Raw genomic sequence first — 24,559 nt, 5'->3', positions numbered from 1 at the left:
TGATACGTATCGTATCGTGGCCTCTGTATCGTGATACGTATCGTGGCCTCTGTATCGTGGCACGTATCGTATCGTGGCCTCTGTATCGTGGCACGTATCGTATCGTGGCCTCTGTATCGTGGCACGTATCGTATCGTGGCCTCTGTTCTGTGTCGTGTATCGTATCGTGGCCTCTGTATCGTGGCACGTATCGTATCGTGGCCTCTGTATCGTGGCACGTATCGTATCGTGGCCTCTGTATCATGATACGTATCGTATCGTGGCCTCTGTATCGTGATACGTAGCTATCGTATCGTGACTTTGCTGGTGATACACAGCCCTAGTTAAAGCCATATAAAAATCCAGGAATTGTGTGCAAAATAAACTGCACTGTTTTATACATTCTTTACCAGTGATATATGGTGTTTTCACATTTGTTTATTTCAGGGGTCTAAAGAGGGGTGTTTACAATATATTTTATATATTTATATATATATATATATATATATATATACGTGTGAAATCTCCAAATGAGCAGCGATTCATGTCAATCGCTGTCAAAAGCACGTTAACATTTTCTTATGTATATAATTTAAAACATTATTTTGCATAAAGATGATGGCATGCAAAACACACACTGAGGATGTGAGCTGCTCATTATGACAGGACAATCACTGTCAAATACCCACCGATCCTCTCAAACAGAATGCTTCTTCTTTCAGTTTCTAATATTTAAAAATAATGATGATGACTGTTGTTGTGAAATTACAAAATAAAACTATTCTCTATTCTGTTTGTCTGGGTCTCAAAAAAACTAAAATATTGAATGGAAAGTGGTCTGAGACCCAACTAAAATGGAGCGAGAGATATAAGCCACTTTTAACGGGCAAGTACAGCGTGAACAGAAGAAACCTGTTTAGTTTCTTATCATTTTTGTCCTTGCGTTTTGGTAAGGGCGTGTGAGAACCTAAAACCTAGTAAAACTTATAACGTGGTGCATCCCGTGCGGATTTAGGTTGTGCACGTGCGGTCGTAACCGGAAGTGGAGTCGCAGTCAGCGCCAAGGGTGTGCGCGATATGGTAAGTGACAATCGCAAACAGCTTTTATTGCTTTAAACAAAAACCTATATAAGATGTTTCATTGCTATATGAAGTTCAGAAAACTTAAAGTTTAAATACTTTGTTTTTCATTCGCGAAAGTCTCCAGTCTCACGTCGCTAAAACACCCTAGCCTGTTAGCTCTCATGCTAACCAACATCAAACAACTTTGATGTACGCACTATTGAACGTTAGGCTCTTGTGTCAGTTAAATATATCTAAATTATATTTGGACAGAAATGCTCCTTTGTGTACTTAAGTGTTGCGAAAATGATATTATTATTATTATTATTATAATATAGTTAACTCAGTAATAATGTGGTAAAGACCACTTACAGGAAGAGTTTAACTGTTGTTTTCTTTTTTTATTGGACTTTTGATTATGTAAAATCCTTTATTTTTCTTTATTACTTTTTTTTTTTTTAAATAAAGTTTTGTTGTTATACCATTTGAAATTAGAAGTGACTAGTCATCGTTTGTTTTGTTGTTGTGTGCGGATTAGTGGCTTTTATGTGAAATAAATAACTACAAATCATTTCACAGTCATACAATACACAGGTTTACTCACGAATGTCTTGCTACCTGGCTAAATGCCTCGAAACTGGGAGTGTTTTTCGCAAATCCAGCGACTTATTCCTCCTTAAAAGTGTATTAACTTGTTACTTATGTAAGCATGACTTTGTTTGACTACTTTGAGATTTAATCACACTCCTCTCTGTTTCAGATGACACACTTCTTTGGATCTCAAGAAGGATCACCTCCACGAGGATGAGATCTGACGTTCTGCACTGGATATTGTAAGAGGATGAGAAGCAATCTCTGTTATCAAAAACCGTACAAATGATATGACCGTCCTCCTCGCATCAGTCACCACACTCATCAGCTAAAGAGTTAATTGTTGGCCATCTACAGAAAGTCTTTTTGCATTACTTCATCCAAACCATGGTGGACAACCGATACGCCACGGCGCTGGTCATCGGCTCCGTGCTGAGCCTGCTTGCCACCGTCTATCTCTCTGTTGCCGTGGGAACGCAGCACTGGTACCAGTACCATAGCCAGCCGGCCAGCAACGACGCCAACAACGGCTCGGACCTGCAGACGCTGCGGCAGGACTTTGAGGCAGAGGACGTGGATGAGAGGATCTACAGCGTCGCTCTGTTCCGGCTGAACGGCACGCTGGGTCTCTGGTGGCGCTGCATTCTGGTGCCCAAACACTCATACTGGTCTAAAGAGCCTGGTAAGGAGAGGAACTTATGGTTATGTATTATTATTATTATTATTAGTTGTGCAGTCGGTTAAAAATTGATGCTTACTACATTTTGCTTTGTCTCTCTTCTCGCTCTCCGCTTCCTCCTTTCCAGATCCGATAATGGTGACTAAATGTCAGGCCTTTACTTTGCCACAGCAGTGGGAATCCAAGTACAAATCTCCTGGCAATATTAACAGTGGAGAAGATCTGCTGCGTACATGTACGTCCTGACTCTCAATCAATCATTTACTCGCACCTATACTTTCTAGGGAATTCTTTAGATGATATTCCATTTGATTTATACACTACCATTTAAAAGGCTGGGGTCTTTCTAAATCATCACATTTATTCAGTAAAATGCATTGAATTAATCAAAAGTGTCAGTAAAACACTTATAATGATACAAAATATTTCTGTTTCAAATAAATGCTGCTCTTTTGAACTCTATATTCATCAAAGAATCCTGAAAAAAGGAATACATCACAGTTTTCTCAAAAATATGACGCAGAACAACTGTTTTCAACATTGATAATAATAATGTTTCTTGAGCAGTAAATCAGCATATTAGAATGATTTCTGAAGGATCATGTGACACTGAAGACTGGAGTAATGATGCTGAAAATACAGATTTGATCACAGCAATAAATGACATTTTAATATATATTAAAATTGAAAACAGTTATTTTAAATTGTAGTAATATTTCACAATATTACTGTTGTTACTGTATTTTTGATCAAATAAATGCAATCTGGGTGAGTCTTCTTTCAGAAACATTAAAAAAAAAAAAATCATACAGTCTGCAAACTTGGTAGTGTATATATTGGGAAGATTTGTATATCTTTTCATTTATGTCAAACATTTCATTGTAAACTTAATGACCAAATACAATCATGTCAAAACTATATTGCCATTAAAATCATCTTGAAGACATTGAAAACATTAAATATATATTGCCCAGCTCTTTGACTAGCACTCATAATAAAAACATACTGTGACAATGAAACGATGAAAAGAGTTCTCATTCCATTCACTTATAATTGTTTATTGTCTAGACACAGTCCTAACAAGAAAAAAAGGGGTCCTATTATGCTCTTTTACAAAGTCTTGATTTTGTTTTGGGGGTGTAGAGCAGGCTGTGTTAAATAAAATATCTCCTTTTGAAGTGGACTTTGAGCTTTGTAACTTTGCAGATCTTTTTTATGCTCAAACAGCAACATTACAGACTAACTAAAGTTGAAAATGTGAAAAAGCATAATAGGATCCCTTTAAGCAAGATTCATTTATATTTAATATTTTAACCAGCCGCAGTGAGCAACAGGATGTTTTGTCATTTGCTTTGTCATTATGTTTTGAATGTTTGTGTCCACAGACCTGTGGAAGTGTCAGTTCCTGTTCCCGCTGGTCTCTGTGGGGCTGGTGTTTCTCGCGGCGTTGATCGGAGTGTGCGCCTGCCTTTGCCGCAGTATCACTCCTACACTATTCGTAGGGCTGCTGCATCTGCTGGCCGGTAAGACATTAATAACAGCTAATGGCTATATTTCCACAGCTCCCAGAGATCATTTTAATTTGACGTATATTGTTTTCTCAGGCCTGTGTTCCATGGCCACTGTATGCTGTTTCCTCGCGGGTGTGCATTTGTTTCACGAAATATCCGAGCTCCCCGAAGGGATGGACTATTCACCGGGCTGGTCCTTGTTTTTGGCTCTGGTCTCGTCTCCGCTGCAGATCATGGCTGCCGCGCTCTTCATATGGGCCGCGAGGAGCCACCGCCAACACTACACTCGAATGACAGCCTACAGGGTTGCTTAGGCAATAGAGGACTGACTATAGAGTCACCGAAGCGATTGTCTGCTCTCACAGAAAGCACCCATCCATGTTCGTTCAGTGGCTGCTTTTACCACAAACCAAGCTAAAGTTATGAAGGAAACGGTCAGAACATACTGCTCAAAGTTAGTAGGTAAACTAACGCCGTCCACCTGTAGTACTGTCCTGTGAATATATTCATTTCTTGAAGGATCTTCCTACTATATAACTGCCTTTTTAACCACTCTATTAGCATCTGTGCTGTTGAAGATGAGAAACTAAACTTCTCACCCACAGACTCTCGCTCAACAGTAGTTATTCAGGGCTTCGCCTTTTGTTTACCTGTGTTAGACTAAACTTATTTTGATGTTAGGTTTAGTTTCATCTCCTCAGCGTGTTTTAAATAACACCTCTGTGTCTTTTATTCAGCCTGTGTTGTAGCTACTCAGTGACATCTTGAAGCGATTGCATTTTAGCACTTTGCAATCCCAAGATGCAATAGGGGTTTGCCTTGGCCTGAAAGACAGAATGTTTGTGTCAATTTTAAGCATTAACCACTTGAGCCTTTCGTATTTTCCTGAACATTTGGTTTGCATATTTATTATTGTTTCTTGTGCTTTGCATTGGTTATACTCTTGTTTACCATTTAGTTTCTCTTTGAGAATGTATTTCATTGTGTACTTAACATTTGCTTAGTGACTTGATTAGAATCCAGTTACAATGTTTTGTGATGGTTCAAGTAGTAATTTAAAACCATCTCAGCTGTGGTTTATATTCTTATTTATACTTCATTTAAAACATTTAGCTGGTGCATGTTATGCGATTTTTACCATGTTGTTTTCGATATGCTTTGCAGATTTTCTCAGCAGTTTAGGATTGCATAATGTGATGTTATAACAACTAAATTAGTGCATATAAAGCCACTCTGAACATTGGTGAAATTAGTGCAAGGGCACAATTTAATTTTGTATGTCAAATGATGTGCACGAGTGACTTAAAACATCCAGTTACTGCTGTCATTCGTCACGTATATCATGCACACTTTGACTAAAAATCTGGAGATGACTTGCAGTCAGTTGAAGATTTCACTGCCATCATATCTTGCAAAAATCGTACCAGTGGTAAAAATCACACTGCACATCCAGCTTCACTTGATTTCATTGTGTCATGTGGTTTATTCTGCGTGTTGTAATATTGGAGATCACATTTATTTCAAGTGAGTGTAATTTTTGTTTTGCCTTTTATTTCGAGTCCATGAGAGGCTCAATTTTCTCCAAACAATCAGGCAAGAGCAACCGCATATGAGCAATACAGTCAAGAGGATATCTCACACTCCACTGTGGCATCATGATGTCAGTACTTCAGACGGTTTTGCCTTTTTTATACAGTTTTGTACATATTCCTGTCAAGTGAACATTTTGCTGGTCACAATAAATATCCTTTCATCCATAATGCTTTTGCTCGTGTTTTAGCAGCAGATAAATTAGCCATTCATTGTCATATAGCTAAAAATAAATACATAGCTTATACCTGAGTTACAAGTGATTGTCAAAATCATTTCAGTTACATTCTTGTGAAATCAACTGATTGACGGTGGCAATTGTGCCGAGTTTAATATATTTTCCTCTCATCCTTCAGTCTTTCTGCACTTGCACCGTTGGAATCGTCAGCATCATCTTTTTTCCCAAGTGAAAAGCGATTCCCTTTTCATAGTAAGCAGCCTCATTGATAAAGAAAGGATGAAGTGTCTCTTCTTCCTCGTAGTTCACAGTTTCTCCAGAAAATTACAAAAATAAAGGGTCTCCCCGCTTGAGAAGACAGAAGTCTTTGTCCTAGAAAACAAAAAAGATAATAAAAAACTATTTAGATTTTGGGTATATTTCACAGAAATATATCTAGGTCACATTATAACCAAAATCAAGAAAAAATTGAATTATATTTAGCATTTTTTAGGCTGATTAAGATTGCATTTCGTGATATACAAAGCATGTTTGCATGTAGACATCTTGTATAACTCCCATTAAAAAAAACTCAACTTTTTAAAAATTTAAATCAACAAAGGCAGTACAACAAATACTACCATGATGAATTAATCACTGTCAGTGCTGGGTAGATTATTTACTAATTGATTATAGATTACATGATGAAGAGTGAGTAATGTAATCTAGATTATTCGTTTCAGGTAATGTATTCTGACTACTTTTAGATTACTTTTGACCTAACTTTAAATGGGATTATTGTTAAAAATATAAATAAAAAAAAACTATTTTTTGTCAGCATCATAAAATGCATTAAACATTACATTACTGTAGTGTTTCCCAAAATGTGGTAAATTAAAGAACTGCAGGGGGTTTATTAGTTGATGAAGAGCTAATAATTAATTACATCATAAAAATCTAAACAATAAATTGTTTTAAAATAAAAGCATAAAACTCTTGAACACCCACATTTGAAATATTTTGTTCACCTTCAGGTCAAAATGACCATTAACTGACATCAGAGAACATGTGAATATGTTATTAAATTATCTTAGGGGGACCTGCAATCCATAAAAAAATTAACTGCAATGTAATTATGAGCATTTTAAAATGTAATCCAATTACAAGTACTACACTTTTGGAATTTGATTATGTAATCCTACATGTAATCAGTTACTATCCAGCACTGTTTACCATAATAATAATTTATCTTTTTTCCACACTTCAATAATTAGAATTCGATTTTTTTCACCATTACTGTAATAGAAAATGGAGAAAGAAAATAGTAGAACGATTGGCACCTGCAGCTGAGGATGAATGGCAGCAGTGAGAGTCCAAGTCTCTGGATCTCTTGGATAATCAACACTTTTGATAAACTTAAAGGCTTCTACATCCCCGCCTTCAAACACCGTTCCTGAAGACAACATAGTTTGAAATAAATCACACTTACAACAGACAAATATAAACCCCAATTGTTTAGGTCTTACAGTACCTGAGTTGAATTTGTGGATCCAGTCTATTGTCAAGTCGACGGCCTCTTTCATAATAATATAGATATCTGCTCTGACGACACCATGCGGCTGCGGCCCGATCTCTAATGCTACAGAAACACAGGTCATCTGAATGTACATTTGTGGTTGAAAAAACAAAGCAAATGCATTGAGATGATCACCATCACTTACAAAAGCCATGCTTGGACACAGACTCCAAGGAATAAGCATCACTAATCGGGACATCCAGTACCAGCACTCTCACAGGCACTTTGGTAATCTTAGTCTTAAATGTGTACATGACAACACACAGCATCAAAACACATGTGCACTGACACATAAACAAAAACATAGGTCTGTGGTTCTTAACTGGTTTTCTTCAGGACCTGTATTTTACACTGAATATTCTGTATTTTCAGTGCTGGGTAGTAACTGATTACAAGTAATCTGGTTATGTAACCAGATTGCATAAATGTAGTACTTGTAATTATATTTAATTCTAAAATGTTAATAATCAGATTATAGTTACTTTTTATGGATTGAATAATTTAAAGCTGCAGTCTGTAAATTTTGCCTCTTTGTTGCCATCTCTGTTTGAAAACCTGCAATTGCAGTTATTTGCAGAATTATCATCTATGCATGGCTCCAGCGGATGAATCTAATGTTCTGAGGTGAATGTGTGGCTGTCAGTCACCGCACTGGTGTGGATACTGTACTTAGGAATCACAGATTCTAGCCTACGTCTCAGAATATATGACCCAAATAAGAAGTTTCACCAGATATTGTCATCTGAACGTAACAAGTCTGCCACTTTTGTTCTGACCAACCGAGGAAAAAAGCTTTACAATAAATCGCACTACCAATGGTGATTAAATCTGCATGCTTGAATTTCCTGTGAATTCTTACCAGTACCACTCAAATTAAAAAACATTATTATAAGCTTCACGAGCTAGGACCACGCCACAAACGAGCTATGGAATAGTTAATTGAACAGGATGTTGGGGAAGAGTAGAAAGAGGATGAAGGGGTAGAGGGAATGGGATGATGGTCAGGTTGATCAGGGCATCTAGAATTGATGGCCCAGAGAGACTCAGGGTGGGGGTATCGTCTCGATCGTATATTTAGGCCAGATGATTAGAACCCCCCTGATACAATCTGAAAGAAAGAGAAATATGGGATAAGGATGGCTGAATGGATGAGAAAGGGTGGGTTCGAGAGAAAGAGACAAACAGTACAGTATGAGGTGGCCCGATATATATGAAGGTTTTGGGAAGTCAGGTGATTGTTTGGGGCGTGGCCCCGCTCCCGAACCTCAGTTAACAAGTCAACTCCCTTTACCGTTGTGAATCGGGCTAAGGTAAGGAGATTTTGAACACTGGCTGGTTATGTACTTGCCCAAAAAATCATTTCGGATCATTTTTAACCAACAAAAGTTACGGACTGCAGCTTTAAAGGGGTGGTTGACTGTTTTTTTTCTAGGCTTGATTGTGTTTATGGGGTGCAGTCTAACATGTGTTAATGCTTCGTTTAAAAAAAACGCATAATTTTTCACATCATTTACCTTTATTCCACACCTCTCTGTCCCTTCTCTGAGAAACGTGCTGATCATTTCCTGCTTTTATGAAGCCCCGCCCTCAGAAATAGGCAATGGGTTCTGATTGGTTAGCTAGCCCAGTGTGTTGTGATTGGCTAAACCGCCTCTAGTGCACGTCTAATCGTCCCGCCCCTCACCTCAGCGGCATGTGCTCCGGTTGTATTGTAAACAATAGACCTGTCACGATAACAACATTTTGTTGTGCGATATATTGCCCCAGAAACAATTGTGATAAGCGATATTATTGTAGCCATCAGATGTCCGTATGCACAAAGACACAGATCCCTAAACAAGATCATATCTGCAGATTAAACATTTTTTGTAGAAGCATTTTTTAAAATTAGCTAAACTAGCACCTCATGACTACACCACGTCACGTGTAAGAGACGCTGCAAAAGACACAGGCGCAAGTGGAATGCAAAAAACATGGTGACATTAATTTTCAAGTAAATATAATGGCCGATATATTGCGTCACCAAAAATGTTTGAGGTCATGTACATATATTGCGTGATAAGTCGATATAGGGATTATTGTGACAGGCCTAGTAAACAATGGCGTCGTCTATATTGCTTATCAGTTTGAGCCTGATTGAGAAGCAGAGGATATTATTAAAAAGGATCGTGCAGAACCTGTGCAAGCACGGCTTTTAATGGAAGGCCTATGAATATGAATAGATTTTTACGTGCACCTCTACTTTCTCTTTCTCTTCTCTAAAGCAGCGCAGTATGGCCTCACCCCCTTTGCTGCCTTTTCCCGGGGACGGGGTTTATCAGGGTTTGTGATGTCACAAACCCGGGAAGTAACTTGTTGTAGTCCCTACCAGCCGTTTTTGTAGGCCTTAAACTGCCAGAATTTTGAAAGACGATATCTCATTTTGCATTGAACTTTTAGCTTCGTAACTTTGCAGATATTGTTTATGCTCAAACAGCAACATTACACACTAACTAACGTTAAAAAAGTGAAATCGCAATCAACCACCCCTTTAACAACACATTTGCATGTTCTCAGATGACAAGTAATGGTCATATATATTTCTTTACTATAACTATAATTCACATTTAAATCTATAAACAAGTTAGATCAAAAGCGGTCGTGCTTCACACGGGGGTTAACGACACCAAGTTGCGGCAGAAGGAGACACTGAAGAGGGACTTCAGGAGCCTGATCGAGACGGTGCGCCGCACATCGCCCGCGACGACGATCATCGTTTCAGGACCGCTTCCCACGTATCAACAAGAACACGAAAGGTCAACCCCTCATAGGACCTCAGATGATGCCAACCCTGAAACAACATACAGAACTACCAAACTTTGCTATAAGTTTGATTGCATCATATAATAATTGCTGTTAATAGTGTTCATCGTCTGTTTGATTGCGTCCTTAATTGATTTTTCCGTACATTTCTGCCATATGTACATTGACTGACAGTCACCACTGATAAGCTACCACTAAATATTGTAGAAGCTTAATTTGCTGTAAAGTTGCTTTGCAATGATTTGTATCGTGAAAAGCGCTGTACAAATAAACTTGTATTGAACTTGAAAAAGTAGTGCTGTCAAACGATTATTCACGATTAATCATTTGACAGCACTAATCAAAAGTAATCTAAAAGTAATCCAAAAGTAGTCAGAATACATTACAAAACCGGGTTACAAAAACATTTTTATTTTGCTATCCTCACTATTACTTTTTTTGCTATTAAGTTGCAGTTTATTTTTTTGCATTAATCATGTTTTTTTTCCCTTGCTGTCTGTCCAGTTTTTGGTCACAACAACCCACCAGTTGAGAACGACTGACCTTAGTTTCTATTACGGTATTTATTGAAGCACACTAGTAATGTTCTTGCCTGTAAGTATTTGCAGATGTGCAGGGTCACCCAGTCACTGGATGTGTAACGGATGAGTGTGAGGCCCATGTTGGACGTGGTGTTATGAAGGTCACAGATCACGTCTGCTGCATCGGTGGATCCTTTCAGCCCCAGCAGATTGTTCAGTTCCTGAGCACGCCGGACTTCATACGGGCTGCTGTCTGTAATAGGAGAACTGCAAGAAACAGAGCATTTTAGAGCTACACAGTAACATATTTATGTTACTTTATTTATGCTGTACCATAGACACTGAGGGGGATAAGATCTCCCCCCCCCCAAATCTAACTTTTTTGTAACTTTAAAAGTTACATTTTTAGGCTGGTCTGCCTCAGTGGTGTAACCACGCTCGTCAGTGTCAAAATGCTTGAGATGGCCAATCATATCAAAGTAGGCAGAGTTTACTCAAGCGGCAACCTTCCAGTCTCTCTCATGAAACCAACACGGAAGTGACTTAAACTGTAATTCATCAACTGGCCGCTAGAGGCTGGCTGCAAAAGGGAGTCAATCCCATACACTCCCCATCTTAAAATGCCCAACTTTACAGCAGAGAAAAACATGTTTACAGCCTGGTTCAAAAAATTATTTTGGTCTATATAGCTAATTTTGCCCTTCATGACAACTGTGAGGGGGGTGAACTTTTTTATAACTCATCCGTTTAAATTATATTAAGCCTTAAAGTTCTGCATAATTAAGGGCGTGGCCATTTGAGTGACAAGTGGATTGCCGCTGCTGTCACCACTGTCGAGCTAGGTGGGTGTGGTTTCAGCATCCAGCTCCCGCCTTTTTGCCCATTTTCGATTATCTGGGAGTGATGCGCGGTGACGTGCTGCCAAGATGGCGACAGCCGGCTCCGCCCACTTTGAGCTTCAAACACGCTCTTTAGAAACCTACAGGTGACGTCACGAACACTACGTCCATGTTTTTTTTACAGTCTATGAGTTTACTGAGCGTGAATGTCAAGATGCTCCTCACAGCAGAACACAAGATCCAGGGGGTGTGGTTGGACCCAGATCCAACTCCTCCCACCTTACATATACCTAAACCATACCCGTCTCCACCCCCTGACCCCTAAACCTACCAATCTCCACCCCCTAGATGTGGATCCAACCACGCCCCCTGGATCTTGTGTTCTGCAGTGAGGGGCTACTGCGAATTTCTGCACGAAGCATCAGTTTTCACATTGAAATAGAGCTAGGTAAGATGGAAGTAGTGAAACATTTAATATTTCACAACTGTTTTACAATAGACCCTTTTCACAAGACTGTGATGATGCATTTCAATGGTCATCAGCATCGTAAATACTCCAAAGTTTTTTGTATTTTCATTTCTATTGTATGTACATTTTAAATGTATGTACATTTATAACACTGTATTTTGTATAACATTACATTTGCATCGAATTACAAAAAAAACGAATTAATGCTAAAGCCGAGGAAAGCTCTGTCTGGTCCGCAAACTACGTTTCACAACAAAACACACGCGAGAAGGGATAAGGAAATAACGCGAGAACCGCGTGCGTCAGACCGGAGTTTTGAAGCACTGGAATTATTAAAAATATATATATATATAGCCCGCAAATTGTCTGTGAGCTGATTTCCAGCTACAAGGAGAAAAAGAAAAACAGATTATGCAGGAGGGAGATGCAGGGAACAGGGATTGGGTGTTCTGCAAAGAGAGTTGGAGGTAAATAATTTTGCAGTAACTGTTACGCTGATGTTGTGGCTGGTCAATCAAATGTTTGTGCTTGTTTCTGTATGATATAATTGTTCATATATCTATTAAAATACTGATATTCTGGTCTATAACTCCTCCCCGAACTCCCCTCTGCCCTGTATCTTGGTCTCTCATTGGCTGTAGGTCATCGCCGATGTAGTTTTCAGTCAGAAATCATTGCACACAGCATGATTGTGAATCGCCGACAGCTCCAGATATTTAGCATGCCAAATATTTCACGGGCGTCGCTGACGAGTCGGCGATTCCCTTAGATCGCGCCTTTGATCATTCACACTGCGTGATTGTAACTCGTGTGAACGAGCACCGATTTGCCTCCGATTTCGGGCATTTGTCGCCGATTTCGCAAAACCAGTCGGCGAGTGAAAAATCGGGCTAAAATCGTGCAGTGTGAACTCGGCACTACATTCCAGGTTGCAGTTCCACATCTCACCTCAGCGTGTCTCTGTTGAAGCAGCGGTTCATATCTGTGTCAATGTATCTTCTGCACTCTTTCACAGCCCTTGGGTTTGACAGCACAGTTGTTACAGGAATCGGCCACACACCCTCTCCGTTTTCTTTCCGCTGTCGCTCCATCTCCTGCACCACATACACACCGGACAGCTCGTTCCCATGGGTGCCGCCGCATACGGCCATACGAGCCAGTGCTGGCAGGAACACTAATGCCATCTACAACAGAAAAGTACACTCTGAGTTTTCAAATGGTATGGCAATATTTTAATGTCTGTCTACCATAATTATTACATCATGAGCCCATTCAGTGATCTGAATATTGATTTATAGTCTATTGCATGTTGTTATTGTTGAACACACTGTATTAAACAGATTTTATTACCTTTTTTACCCATTACCAATTTGCATTGGCCCAAAATCTCCAGCAGTGGGTGAGAAAGAGGTGTGGCCAGTATAAATTGAGCTCTATGGCATGTTGACAGTTAACAGTTAAAGTAATTTGACTTCAGTTGAAAGTGCATTAGTGTAAACAATTTTTTTAAATTCATTCAGATTAACCCATACCTATAGCTTATTTTTTTGACAATATAATAACATTATGTACTTGACTTATGATTTGTAGTTGTAGATGATTTGTAGAACTGATGAGAGAGTTAATAAACAACAAAAACATCATTAATAATCCTATGGCGGAGGTCAACAGAACAAGGGTCACACATTGTTTAGATAGATCAACTTTTTATTTTATTTCAGCTAGTTGCAAAGGCAATATTTCTAATTTTGGTTTAGTTTAACTCGAAGTACTAAAATAACTACAGCTGAAATACAAATTAATAAAAAATTGATTTTGTTTTTAAAAATCTAGCAAAAATGTTAAAAAATCACATTAAAATGTCTAAACCTTTAGCTAAAATGAAAACAGACGCTATAAAAATAAAAAATTCAAAAAATTCAAATTCAAAATACTAATAAGAACTATAATAGTATATAAATGATACTAAAATAACACTGAGCGGATGTAGAAGTGTTTAAGAAAAATGTTCCTCATATTTAATGAATCTGAAGAATGTTCCATATGTGTGTCGCCACATGGAGTTCTAGAGGGGAAAAAACTTTACGCATCTTAGATTAACTTAAAAGACAGAAGTTGTGTGAGTCACAAACACTTTTCTTTAGTAGACCGTTTGTATGTCTTTGGCTTTCATACATCACATTTCAAGAATTCCATTCAAACTGTAATGTTGCAGTTTCTAATAAAGTTATGGGTGACTAGTGGGTAACTTTATTACGTCTATGTTTACTCTCATTTGGCAAGTGTTTATCCATGTGTGTACACCTTTAAGAACATGTGACCATGGTATTAGTTTAAGATCTGCTGCTAGAGGGAGTTTTGCTGTTTTCCTTTAGAATGAAGTGTTCTGTAGCTCTCTTAAATAATATGCATTTATTGAAGACCATTATTACAAGCTGTCTCACATTTTACAACAACATGCAACGTATCAGAGCAACAGCTCTAAAAATGAAAGGTAAACCTACCGTTATTTTTAATACAGAAGTAATACTGTTTCACTCCTTCTTCCAGCTGCTTTCCCTCTAATCGTCTTACTGAGTGAAGTTGCACAAGACACAGCAGACCTTTGGACACATATGGTGAGGTGTGACAGAGCATGCGTGCTGACACACATTCAGTCGGTACAGGCCTAATCTAGCCTTAGGGGCCACAACACTGCAGGAGCTGCATCTGCACACACAACCACACATATTAATAGTTTAAGACATTCCTCCCCAGTTGCTCAAACACAGTAAAGTAACATACAATGATTTAGCTCGACCTCCTCTGCCTGCTTCAGTCACCAGCCCTGGATCATCTTTCACACATGATGCTAATGTCACAGCAACTCTCACTTCCACTGGAGCTGCAGCATGAAGCGAGCATTTTGCTGACTCATACATGCACTAAAAAGAATGTGTGTGTGGAAGAAAAACAAGAGAGGGGAGGAGAAACATGACAACTGAGAGGACTGCAGAACCTACAATTATACCTAAACATTACAACTGGCTCCTGCCTGTCTTTCATAACAAACCGGTATTTCCTGTCACTATTTCCTCCTACTTCCTCAGGGCATAAACATCTGCTGTTGCAAAACAGCCAAAAAAAAAAATTTCTTTGGTTGGAATTGCGCTGTTAGCATTGTGCTGACTTATGGTGCCTCTAAGCATTGATAATTCAAGAAACTTTACAGGTTTCATAATGTCCTGTTGTCCATGTGTATCAAGATCTACATTTTGGATGTTGCAATCACAAGATATATGTCAATCAGTCATTATGGGCCACACCCAAAAAACATTAGCCTATATTTGCTACATGATTAAATTAATCTTTTTGTCATGAACATCTCTAGATGATACACACAAAATTTCATACAAATCGGACAAACTGCATTGAATGATTTTGAACAGAAAATTAGAATGGTGGATACATTTTAAAGGTAGGGTAGATGATATGGTTAAAAAAATTATCCTGGTTGAAAGACTATAGCAATCACTAATGCTGAGTTCACACTGCACGATTTTCAAACTCGTCGGATCGCCGTTGTTTTCACACTGCGTGACTATCTGGGGTAGCATTCAGTTGCTGCTGTGTTCACATTGCACGATGGATCGGCGACAGGGGGTTTCACACTGCATGACTTCACAATAGGAAGAATCGCCGACAGCGCTGTCTGGTTCGCAAACTACGTTTCACAACAAAACACATGCGAGAAGTGATAAGGAAATAATGCGAGAACCCGCGTGCATCAGACCGGAGTTCTCGATCGCGCGCAAGACTGTAATTATTAAAAAATATATATAGCCCGCAAATTGTCTGTGAGCTGATTTCCACCTACAAGGAGAAAAAGAAAAACAGATTATGCAGGAGGGAGATGCAGGGAACAGGGATTGGGTGTTCTGCAAAGAGAGTTGGAGGTAAATAATTTTGCAGTAACTGTTACGCTGATGTTGTGGCTGGTCAACCAAATGTTTGTGCTTGTTACTGTATGATATAATTGTTCATATATCTATTAAAATACTGATATTCTGGTCTATAACTCCTCCCCGAACTTCCCTCTGCCCTGTATCTTGGTCTGTTATTGGCTTTAGGTCATCGCCGATGTAGTTTTGAGTCAGAAATCATTACACACAGCGTGATTGTGAATCGCAAAATTTTGCAGGCGTCGGCGACGTGTCGGCGATTCCCTCAGATCGCGTCTTTGATAATTCACACTGCGTGATTGTCACTCGTGTGAACGAGCACCGATTTGCCTCGGATTTCGGGCAGTTGTCGGCGATTTCGCAAAACCTGTCGGCGAGTGAAAAATCGGGCTAAAATCGTGCAGTGTGAACTCGGAGTTAGTTAAGTGGTCTAAATGTATTTATATCCAAAGTTCTGGCATGAAACTCTAGATGGCGCAGTCCGATAGGTCAAACTCTTCAGACATAATGACATGATTATCACATGGCAAGGCTGATTGGTTCTTTTGGCATCAGCAGCTAATGAGCTCTCTGCTCAACATTCAAATACTTGGCTAGTGCTTGCTGTAGCAGTGAAGTGCGCTTCAGAAAACATCTGAAATCAACATTTAAGATAAGTGAATGCTCTTTTACTCCATATCGCTGTGCATATTGCGTTGTCTGCCGAATTAATTTAAAAAAAGAGCAACCATAACAAGTTTAAAAACTAAGTGTCATGTGGGCAGTCTTGCATTCGTATGCAGGAGCGAAATATTAAGCATATTAGCAGTAGCATTTAGGGATCTGTGCTGATACAGCTGGAGCAAAATGCAGTCAAGAGCATGTCATCGCTCCGAGGATATGCAACAGTAACGACATGAGAACTGGTTTAAATGAAATAAGCATTCTTGTGTATGCATTTCAACCGGGGCTCACCATATTTAGTGGCGTAATCTCAATGTTCACATACGTTATTTCAAAGGTTGATGTTTTCATTAGCTGTGCTGAATGTGCAGTAGATTTCAGCTGAAGCATGCACTTTATCGCTCTTAATAGCTTACTATAAAGTCATATCAATGACAGTTATCAAATGACTTAAATTATTACATTTTGCTCAGGTGGCTGCTGGGCTCTTATCTATCAAATTGAAATGTCTATCCATTTGTTAATTATCATTACACATAGTGCACGTGAGACCTATAGAGAGAAGACAGCCCTAAATGCTTTCGAATCACTCTTGCTGTACTGTCCTCAGTATGTTCTGTAGTTTGTGTATTAAGTTTTATGTTTGGACGTTGCATTCAGGAAATGTATGTTAATTTGTGAGAACCAACGACACCAGACCAATTAATTCGCTTATATATATATATATATATATATATATATATATATATACACACACACACACACAACACTTCAACAAATTCAAATTATTTTAGTAACTTTGTAGGGATAAAAAAAAATTGTTTCTAACCTTAATATAGCACCACCTAGTGTCCACAAGATGTGTTTGCTTGCCTGAATAGCAGGTGTTATAAGGAACCATTCCACCAAGTTTTGTGTCTCTGTGATGAAAGGCTCTGACTGCCAGACATGTTTTCACACTATCACTTTGATTAGTGGTTCTCAGCTGGTTTTGCTTCAAGACCCAAAGAAACAAAATGTCTTTTAAAAGAAGCATTAATATGTATTATTACCATAAACTGCAAAGGCCCGACAATATGATTGTTGTCAACATGAAAATTAATAACATGACAGACCTAACATGCCTAAACTGCAGAAGTTACAGCCTTACATGTATAAGACACTTTGGACCAAATATTGTATTACATTTTAAAAAATGTGTAATATGTGACTCACGGAACGCATAGATTTTGACAATTAAATTAGCTTTTCATTTTCATATAGCTACAAATATGTACATGATGTCTACCTGAGTTATAAGTGATTGAAAATGTTTTAAAATCATTTAAGTGGCATTCTGTCTTGTAAAATCATCTGATTGATGTTAGATTTTTTGGCAATCATGCTGAGTTTAATATCCTTTCCTCTCCCATCCTTCAGTCTTTCTGCACTTGCACTGTTGGAATTTTCAGTGTCAACTTTTTTCCCAAGTGAAAAGCAATTCCTTTTTCATAATAGGCAGCCTCATTGATAAAGAAAGGATGAAGTGTCTCTTCTTCTTCATACTTCACGGTTTCTCCAGAAAATTTAAAAAACAAAGGGTCTCCCTGCTTGAGGAGACAGAAGTCTCTGTCCTAGAAAAAAAAAACATTTTAGATGAATCCAAAAAAGATTAAACAATTCTTTAATTTACAAAACATACTTGCATACATACATTGTACATTTTCCCCATTTTATATAATTCCCCAAAAAATACCACCATTTTTTTTATTTAAATTAGCATAAAAGCAGTACAACAAATGATGAATAAATACTTTACAGTTTTAATCATTTATATTTTTTCCACATTACAGTAATTCAATTAGATATTTTTTCTCCATTACTGTAATTAAAAATGGTTCTAAAACGAGCTTGAGCTCAGGCATGTTGTTCACAGCATTATCTTTGCCGATTCTGTGTGTAAATATCATAAATAGCAGAATGATTGGCACCTGCAGCTGAGGATGAATGGCAGCAGTGAGTGTCCGAGTCTCTGGATCTCTTGGATAATCAACACTTTTGATAAACTTAAAGGCTTCTACATCCCCGCCTTCAAACACCGTTCCTGAAGACAACATAGTTTGAAATAAATCACACTTACAACAGACAAATATAAACCCCAATTTATACAGGTCTTACAGTACCTGAGTTGAATTTGTGGATCCAGTCTATTGTCAAGTCGACGGCCTCTTTCATAATAATATAGATATCGGCTCTGACGACACCATGCGGCTGCGGCCCGATCTCTAACGCTACAGAAACACAGGTCATCTGAATGTACATTTGTGGTTGAGCACACAAAGCAAAGGCATTGAGATGATCACAATCACTTACTAAAGCCATGCTTGGATACCGACTCCAAGTTATGTGCGTCACTAATCGGGACATCCAGTACCAGCACTCTCACAGGCACTTTGGTTATCTTAGTCTTAAATGTGTACATGATAACACAAAGCATCAAAACACATTCTACTCATGGAATGGTCAACAGTTATAATGGAACATTTACAACAACACAGGTGTGTGGTTCTTCACTGGTTTTGCTTCAGGAACCAGATTTTACACTGACTATTGAGTACAACTGTTTGAGACATGTACAACTTGCTGTCTGTTCAATTTTGGGTCAAACCTCCCACCAGTTGAGAACGACTGACCTTATTAGTTTCTAGTACGGCATTTATTGAAGCACACTAGTAGTTCTTGCCTGTAAGTATTTGCAGATGTGCAGGGTCACCCAGTCACTGGATGTGTAACGGATGAGTGTGAGGCCCATGTTGGACGTGGTGTTATGAAGGTCACAGATCATGTCTGTTGCATCGGTGGATCCTTTCAGCCCCAGCAGATTGTTCAGTTCCTGAGCACGCCGGACTTCATACGGGCTGCTGTCTGTAATAGGAGAACTGCAAGAGAGAGGTGATATTAGATTAACATCAATTCACATTTTTACATGTATAAATATAGTTAGGCCCATATATATTTGGACAAAGGCACAATTTTTGCTATTTTAGCTGTTGACCAAAACATATTCAAGTTACAGTTATATAATGAATATGGGCTTAAAGTGCACACTCTGAGCTTAAATTTGAGGGTATTCTCATCACAATTGGAGGAAAGGTTAAGGAAATACAGCTCTTTTATATGTACCCCGCCCCTCTTAGTTACTGTTGCTCCCTCGGACACACATGTTGTGTTTTGAACAATGTTAATTTTGGACACAGAAGGGCCACCATTCAAGTGTAAATTAAATATTCCATGGAGGGATATATACAATATTTTTAAATAAATATGGTGGGTAACTCGAAGCATGTTTACAGATCACAATGCAAGTGGGAGAAGTCTCGTATTACGGTCATCACGATAGCGGATGACAACATGCAGGATCAACACTGTTCATGTATTGCAGGGTACGATTCAATTCATGTACATTTAACCAGTTTAATATGGAGAGGCACTGAAATGTAGACCTTCGTTTATGTGTTTTTGACCTACACTGTACATGACGTGAGAACGGTCCGCTATTTAGGTTTGTACTTTAGCATGGACGCACTAACTTAATGTTAGTTTTAGCCAGAGATACCTTGCTGAAACGCAACATGACATTAACGTTCTGCTTGAGCAGATGAAAAATGTAACTTAATGAGAGTATGACAACCAGAAAATGAACGTTTTTGTCTTCATTGGGATTGGGATTGAATGCTTAGGGACATTTTGCTCTGTTTTGTTTGGGTTTAGTAAATGTAATAATATAAATTCTATTGCCCATCCTCTCCCATTGTGGAATCAGTGTTACAAGTACCCCAGACACATCGTTTTTCAATTTTTGTAGCATAACCACCATCAAACCAATGCGAGCTTCGATCCTCCAATGTTTCTCTATGGCGCTGAAACCTACAGATGTCCGAGTTCCGCTCCTCGTGCAACTGATACTCGACTGCCATTGGCTCATCTGCGTTCGAGGGGAGGGGCTTACTGATAGGTCAATTGAGCAGGTAAAAGGTCTGGAGTTGATTCTAAGTGTGCCATTTGCATTTGGAAGCTGTTGCTGTGAACCCACATCATGCGGTCAAAGGATCTCTCCATACAAATGAAACATACAATTTTTAGGCTTCAAAAACAAAATAAATCCATCAGAGATAGCAGGAACATTCAGACTGGCCAAATCAACAGTTTGGTACATTTTGAGAAAAAAAAGAAAGCACTGGTGAGCTCAGAAATATAAAAAGGCCTGGATGTCCGCGGAGAACAACAGTGGTGGATGATCGGAAAATCCTCTCCATGGTGAAGAAAAACCCTTTCACAAAATCCAGCCAAGAGAAGAACACTCCGCAAAAACACACTGAATTCTGAAGTGTATAGGGATATAATGTCTGCACAAATTCAGCCAAATTGAGCAAAGTTGATTGGGCGGCACTTCATAGTACAAATGGACGATGACCCAAATCATACAGCAGAAGCAACCCAGGAGTTTTTGAAGGTAAAAAAGTGGAATATTCTGCAATGGTCAAGTCAATCTCCTGATCTCAACCCGATTGAGCAGCATTTCACTTGCTGAAGACAAAACTAAAGGCAGAAAGACCCACAAACAAACAACAACTGAAGCTGGCTGCAGTAAAGGCCTGGCAAAGCATCAGAAAGGAGGAAACCCAGTCTCTGGTGAGGTCCATGAGTTCCAGACTTATCAACAAAATATTAAAAAAGCACATTTTATTTATGATTATATTTATTTGTCCAATTACATTTGAGTCCCTGAAAATGGGGGGACTGTGTATAAAAATGGTTTGTAATTCCTAAGCATTTTATGTTATATTTTTGCTCAACCCCAAGCTTAAAGTATGCACTTCAATTTAATCTTGATTGTTTCGTTTTAATTCTATTCTGGTAGCATACAATTGTGAAAATTGTGTCAGTGTCCAAATATATATGGACCTAACTGTATATATATTTCCTTTCCTCAATTTTCTTAAATAGTAGTGCTTTAAAAAAAAAAAAAAATCTACTCTGCAATAGGGGTGGGGGAAAAATTCAATACAGATATTTTCCGCGGCAATGCTGTATTGATACATGGACGCCAAGTATCTATCTTTTAATATACTATTTGGTAGAATAATAAAATCAGTTTCTTTACAGTCCACTAGATGCTGGTGTTGAGTTTTTTTTTTCTGTTGAGGTCAGCTGGGTCACCTTCAGCATGCAGTAAGTTTGTAAAATAAAGATGGCGGCATCACAGAAAGTTATCAGGAAAGCCCCGTCTGCATTTAAATGTAAGACTGTTTTATTTATTTTAAATTTAACAGCAATTTACTTTCAAATGCCCCAATTGCTGAAGTGTATGCACAAATTTTTTTGTACAAGTTGTACAAGTTACATTGTTCAAAATACCTGTAGTAGCACAGCAGTGCATACCTGTAGGGTGAACATACGTGCCATTTTCCCAGGACGTGTCCAGGCCAGGATTTCTATATTGCCTAAAATATCTAGGTTTTGGCTTTGTTTGCGTGTGCAGACCGATCGGTGTATGACATCAAAATACCATACAGACGGTTATGCTTTCGAAACGCTCTCGAGGTACTTTGATGTCAAACACTGATCGGTCTGAGCCGCACTGCTTTTAAGTCGAACACTCCTAATATGTACGTGTAATTGCATCGCTTTGACCGTAGAGCCCAGCCTCTCACTCGCCAGGATTGGTCCATTATGTACAATGCTTGCATGTTATCGGTCAAACTACTTTTCGATCATTCCCTTCAGCAAGCATGAAAACAGGAAAACAAAGCCAAAACAAATCTTGACCAGGACGCGTCCTGGGAAAATGGCACGTATGGTCACCATAATACCTGTTTACATTTAATTAAGGTGGAGTAGACTAGACTGTAATGCAAATAGTTGAGTTTGCCAGGTGCATACAACATTTATGACAGGTTTTCATGAAAGTGTTGGTGAGTTTGTCTGCTTAATGAAAGTGTTGGTCAGTTTGTCTGCTTGACAATCCCATTTTGCACTGCAACAATACAACTGAAGTGAGATAAACAAACTGAGAAATGTTTCTTTTTAGTAAAAACACATGTTTCCAAAGTTTTCCTTGAAGTTGGAAAAAGGTATATATCACAATTTATTTAAAATCGCAATAATATTGTATCGTGAGGCAAGTATCGTGATAATATCGTATCATGGGGCCTCTGGTGACTCCCACCCCTGCTCCGCAACATCTACTCAGCTGACAGCAACCATAGTATCATTTCTTTCCATACTATGAATGTCAGTGGCTACTGTCAAGTATTTGGTTACCAAAATTCTTCCAAATAACTTCTTAGAGTGACTAAATGATGATAGAATTTTCATTTCTGGGTTTTTCTGGCTCTTTTTATTTCATGTGTAGTGTTAGGAAGTCTGATGCATTCAAGTGAATTGGTTTGTCCTAAAGGGACCTCTTTCTCATTTTGGAAAGTCAGATTCATTCTAGTAAATAAGCTTGTCCTAAACAGAGCCCATTTTTTATTTCTTTATCCATTACCATATAATTGCCTAACCATCTTTTTTTAAAATAAGACATTTACTCACAAAACTACATTCCATGTTGCAGTTAGACTTGTGCCGGTATTCGGTAATGCGATGTATCACGGTAATGAATATGCACGATATTGTTATCGTGGGCACTTCTAAATACCGTGAATAATTATATATTACAAATTATTCAGAATTTTGAATGCATTTTAAGAATACTTTTCCCATCAACTGGTCAAAATGCACAACACCGCTGTATGCTGTGTAAAAGACATGTGCGCGCTCTGATGTAAACAAGCCAGGACAGAAGCACATGGCGGAACATGTGAGAGACGCTCTGGATGAAAGCGCTCTTTCACTCTCTGACAACAGATGGCGCTAAACTGCAGAAATAATAATAATAATAATAATTCATTTAAATGCAGCCGTTACCCCGGAAACCCTGTAAACAAAGCAGCTGCACTACTTTCTGTTTCTGAATCATGTTTAAATGATTTAAACAGCCATTCAGATTTGTGTATTTGCTATGATGTTCATCACAGCGCCAAATACTTAAGTATTTAGACTTAATAGGCTATATATTTTAAAACTTTTTTTACATTTTAATCTGGACTACAACATGCCCTAGATATTGTTTGAAAGTGTTTTGATTCTTTATTGTTCGGTCACACTTTACATTAGGGCTCCATTAGTTAACATTAGTTAATTCATTAGTTAACATAAACTGCCAATGAAAAATTCTTCTGAACATTCATTAATCTTAGGTATTCCAATATTTAATAACAGGATGTTAAAATCGAAAGTTGCAACTGTGTTATTTAATGAGCTAAAATGAACTAAGACTTGTATTTTTTTAAACAAAGATGAATAATTTCTGTAACAAACCTAGCTATTGCTCATTGTGAATGTTAATGCATTAAATAAGGGTAACTAATGAGGTCTTATTTTGCTTCAACCCTAATCAAACACACCTGAACAAGCTAATCAAGGCCTGAAGGGTTACTAGGAAGCTACAGGCAGGTGAGTTTTAATTAGGGTTGGAGCTGAGCTCTGCAGGACTCCGGCTCTCCAGGACCGGAGTTCGCCACCCCTGAGGTAGAGGAATGAGCAGTTAAGGGTGTAAGAAAATGACTAGGCTGAGTGTTAGGAAGTGTTATTAAATTAAAAGTGTAGTTAATAAAAGTTATATTAGTTGTTTAGGTTGTATGTGATAGTTTACTGACTGAAAAACCATCCGATTGATAGCTGCTCGCCGTTTTGGCAGCCATCAACCAGATTCCTTTTTTCAAGACCTTTTACCCATCTACAGTGCATCCGGAAAGTATTCACAGCACTTCACTTATTCCACATTTTGTTATGTTACAGCCTTATTCCAAAATTTATAAAATTAATTATTTTCCTCAAAATTCTACAAACATACCCCATAATGACAGGGTGAAAGAATTTTGTTTGAAATCTTTCCTATTTTTGAAAAATAGGAACCTTATTTTTGAAACCTTTTTAAAAATAAAAAAAAAAACGGGGAAAAAAATCACATGTACATAAGTATTGCCATGACACTCAAAATAGAGCTCAGGTGCATCCTGTTTCCACTGATCATCCTTGAGATGTTTCTACAACTTGATTGGAGTCGACCTGTGGTAAATTCAGTTGATTGGAC

General features: G+C 38.3%; 3 protein-coding genes across 4 annotated transcripts; 1 reads left to right on the top strand and 2 right to left on the bottom strand.

The window, feature by feature from the left end:
* The first annotated feature begins 982 nt into the window (after positions 1–982).
* Positions 983–5,195, top strand: LOC107570824 (claudin domain-containing protein 1-like). Of its 2 annotated transcripts, XM_016257095.1 has the most exons (6): positions 983–1,059; positions 1,802–1,874; positions 1,990–2,314; positions 2,439–2,546; positions 3,697–3,834; positions 3,916–5,195. In XM_016257095.1, the coding sequence occupies exons 3-6, from the start codon at positions 2,020–2,022 to the stop codon at positions 4,134–4,136; spliced, it is 762 nt and encodes a 253-aa protein (XP_016112581.1). In that variant the 5' UTR covers positions 983–1,059; positions 1,802–1,874; positions 1,990–2,019; the 3' UTR covers positions 4,137–5,195. The 2 variants fall into 2 exon arrangements, with proteins under 2 accessions (XP_016112581.1, XP_016112580.1); XM_016257094.1 differs by having other exon boundaries at positions 1,802–2,314.
* Positions 5,196–5,369: 174 nt separating this feature from the next.
* On the bottom strand, positions 5,370–14,684 carry LOC107570825 (N-acyl-aromatic-L-amino acid amidohydrolase (carboxylate-forming) B-like). Its single transcript, XM_016257096.1, is given in 8 exon segments — positions 5,370–5,962; positions 6,910–7,022; positions 7,101–7,208; positions 7,291–7,384; positions 10,540–10,735; positions 12,725–12,960; positions 14,281–14,485; positions 14,561–14,684. Coding segments are annotated over 6 exon segments (945 nt in total). The 5' UTR covers positions 14,281–14,485; positions 14,561–14,684; the 3' UTR covers positions 5,370–5,764.
* A 2,984-nt stretch (positions 14,685–17,668) lies between these two features.
* LOC107570819 (N-acyl-aromatic-L-amino acid amidohydrolase (carboxylate-forming) A-like) lies at positions 17,669–19,751 on the bottom strand. The gene is made up of 6 exons (XM_016257084.1): positions 19,711–19,751; positions 19,103–19,298; positions 18,733–18,826; positions 18,543–18,650; positions 18,351–18,463; positions 17,669–17,993 (listed from the first exon to the last, which is right to left on the bottom strand). Exons 1-6 carry the CDS (start codon positions 19,749–19,751, stop codon positions 17,796–17,798), a joined length of 750 nt encoding a protein of 249 aa, XP_016112570.1. The 3' UTR covers positions 17,669–17,795.
* Positions 19,752–24,559: the final 4,808 nt, after the last annotated feature.

This window comes from Sinocyclocheilus grahami, unplaced genomic scaffold, assembly GCF_001515645.1.
Source record: "Sinocyclocheilus grahami isolate Dianchi unplaced genomic scaffold, SAMN03320097.WGS_v1.1 scaffold1509.1, whole genome shotgun sequence".
NCBI lineage: Eukaryota > Metazoa > Chordata > Actinopteri > Cypriniformes > Cyprinidae > Sinocyclocheilus > Sinocyclocheilus grahami.
The sequence above is the reverse complement of the archived record's forward strand: the minus strand, read 5'-3'. Positions and strand labels throughout refer to the sequence as shown.

Coding starts and splice junctions, on each gene's coding strand:
- LOC107570824 (XM_016257095.1), top strand. CDS start 2,020: ATGGTGGACAACCGATACGCCACGGCGCTGGTCATCGGCTCCGTGCTG. Junction 2,315..2,438: donor ATACTGGTCTAAAGAGCCTG/GTAAGGAGAGGA, acceptor CCTCCTTTCCAG/ATCCGATAATGGTGACTAAA. Junction 3,835..3,915: donor GCTGCTGCATCTGCTGGCCG/GTAAGACATTAA, acceptor TTGTTTTCTCAG/GCCTGTGTTCCATGGCCACT.
- LOC107570819 (XM_016257084.1), bottom strand. CDS start 19,751: ATGACCGTAATACGAGACTTCTCCCACTTGCATTGTGATCT. Junction 18,464..18,542: donor GATCCACAAATTCAACTCAG/GTACTGTAAGAC, acceptor TGTTGTCTTCAG/GAACGGTGTTTGAAGGCGGG. Junction 17,994..18,350: donor CCATTCATCCTCAGCTGCAG/GTGCCAATCATT, acceptor TTTTTTTTCTAG/GACAGAGACTTCTGTCTCCT.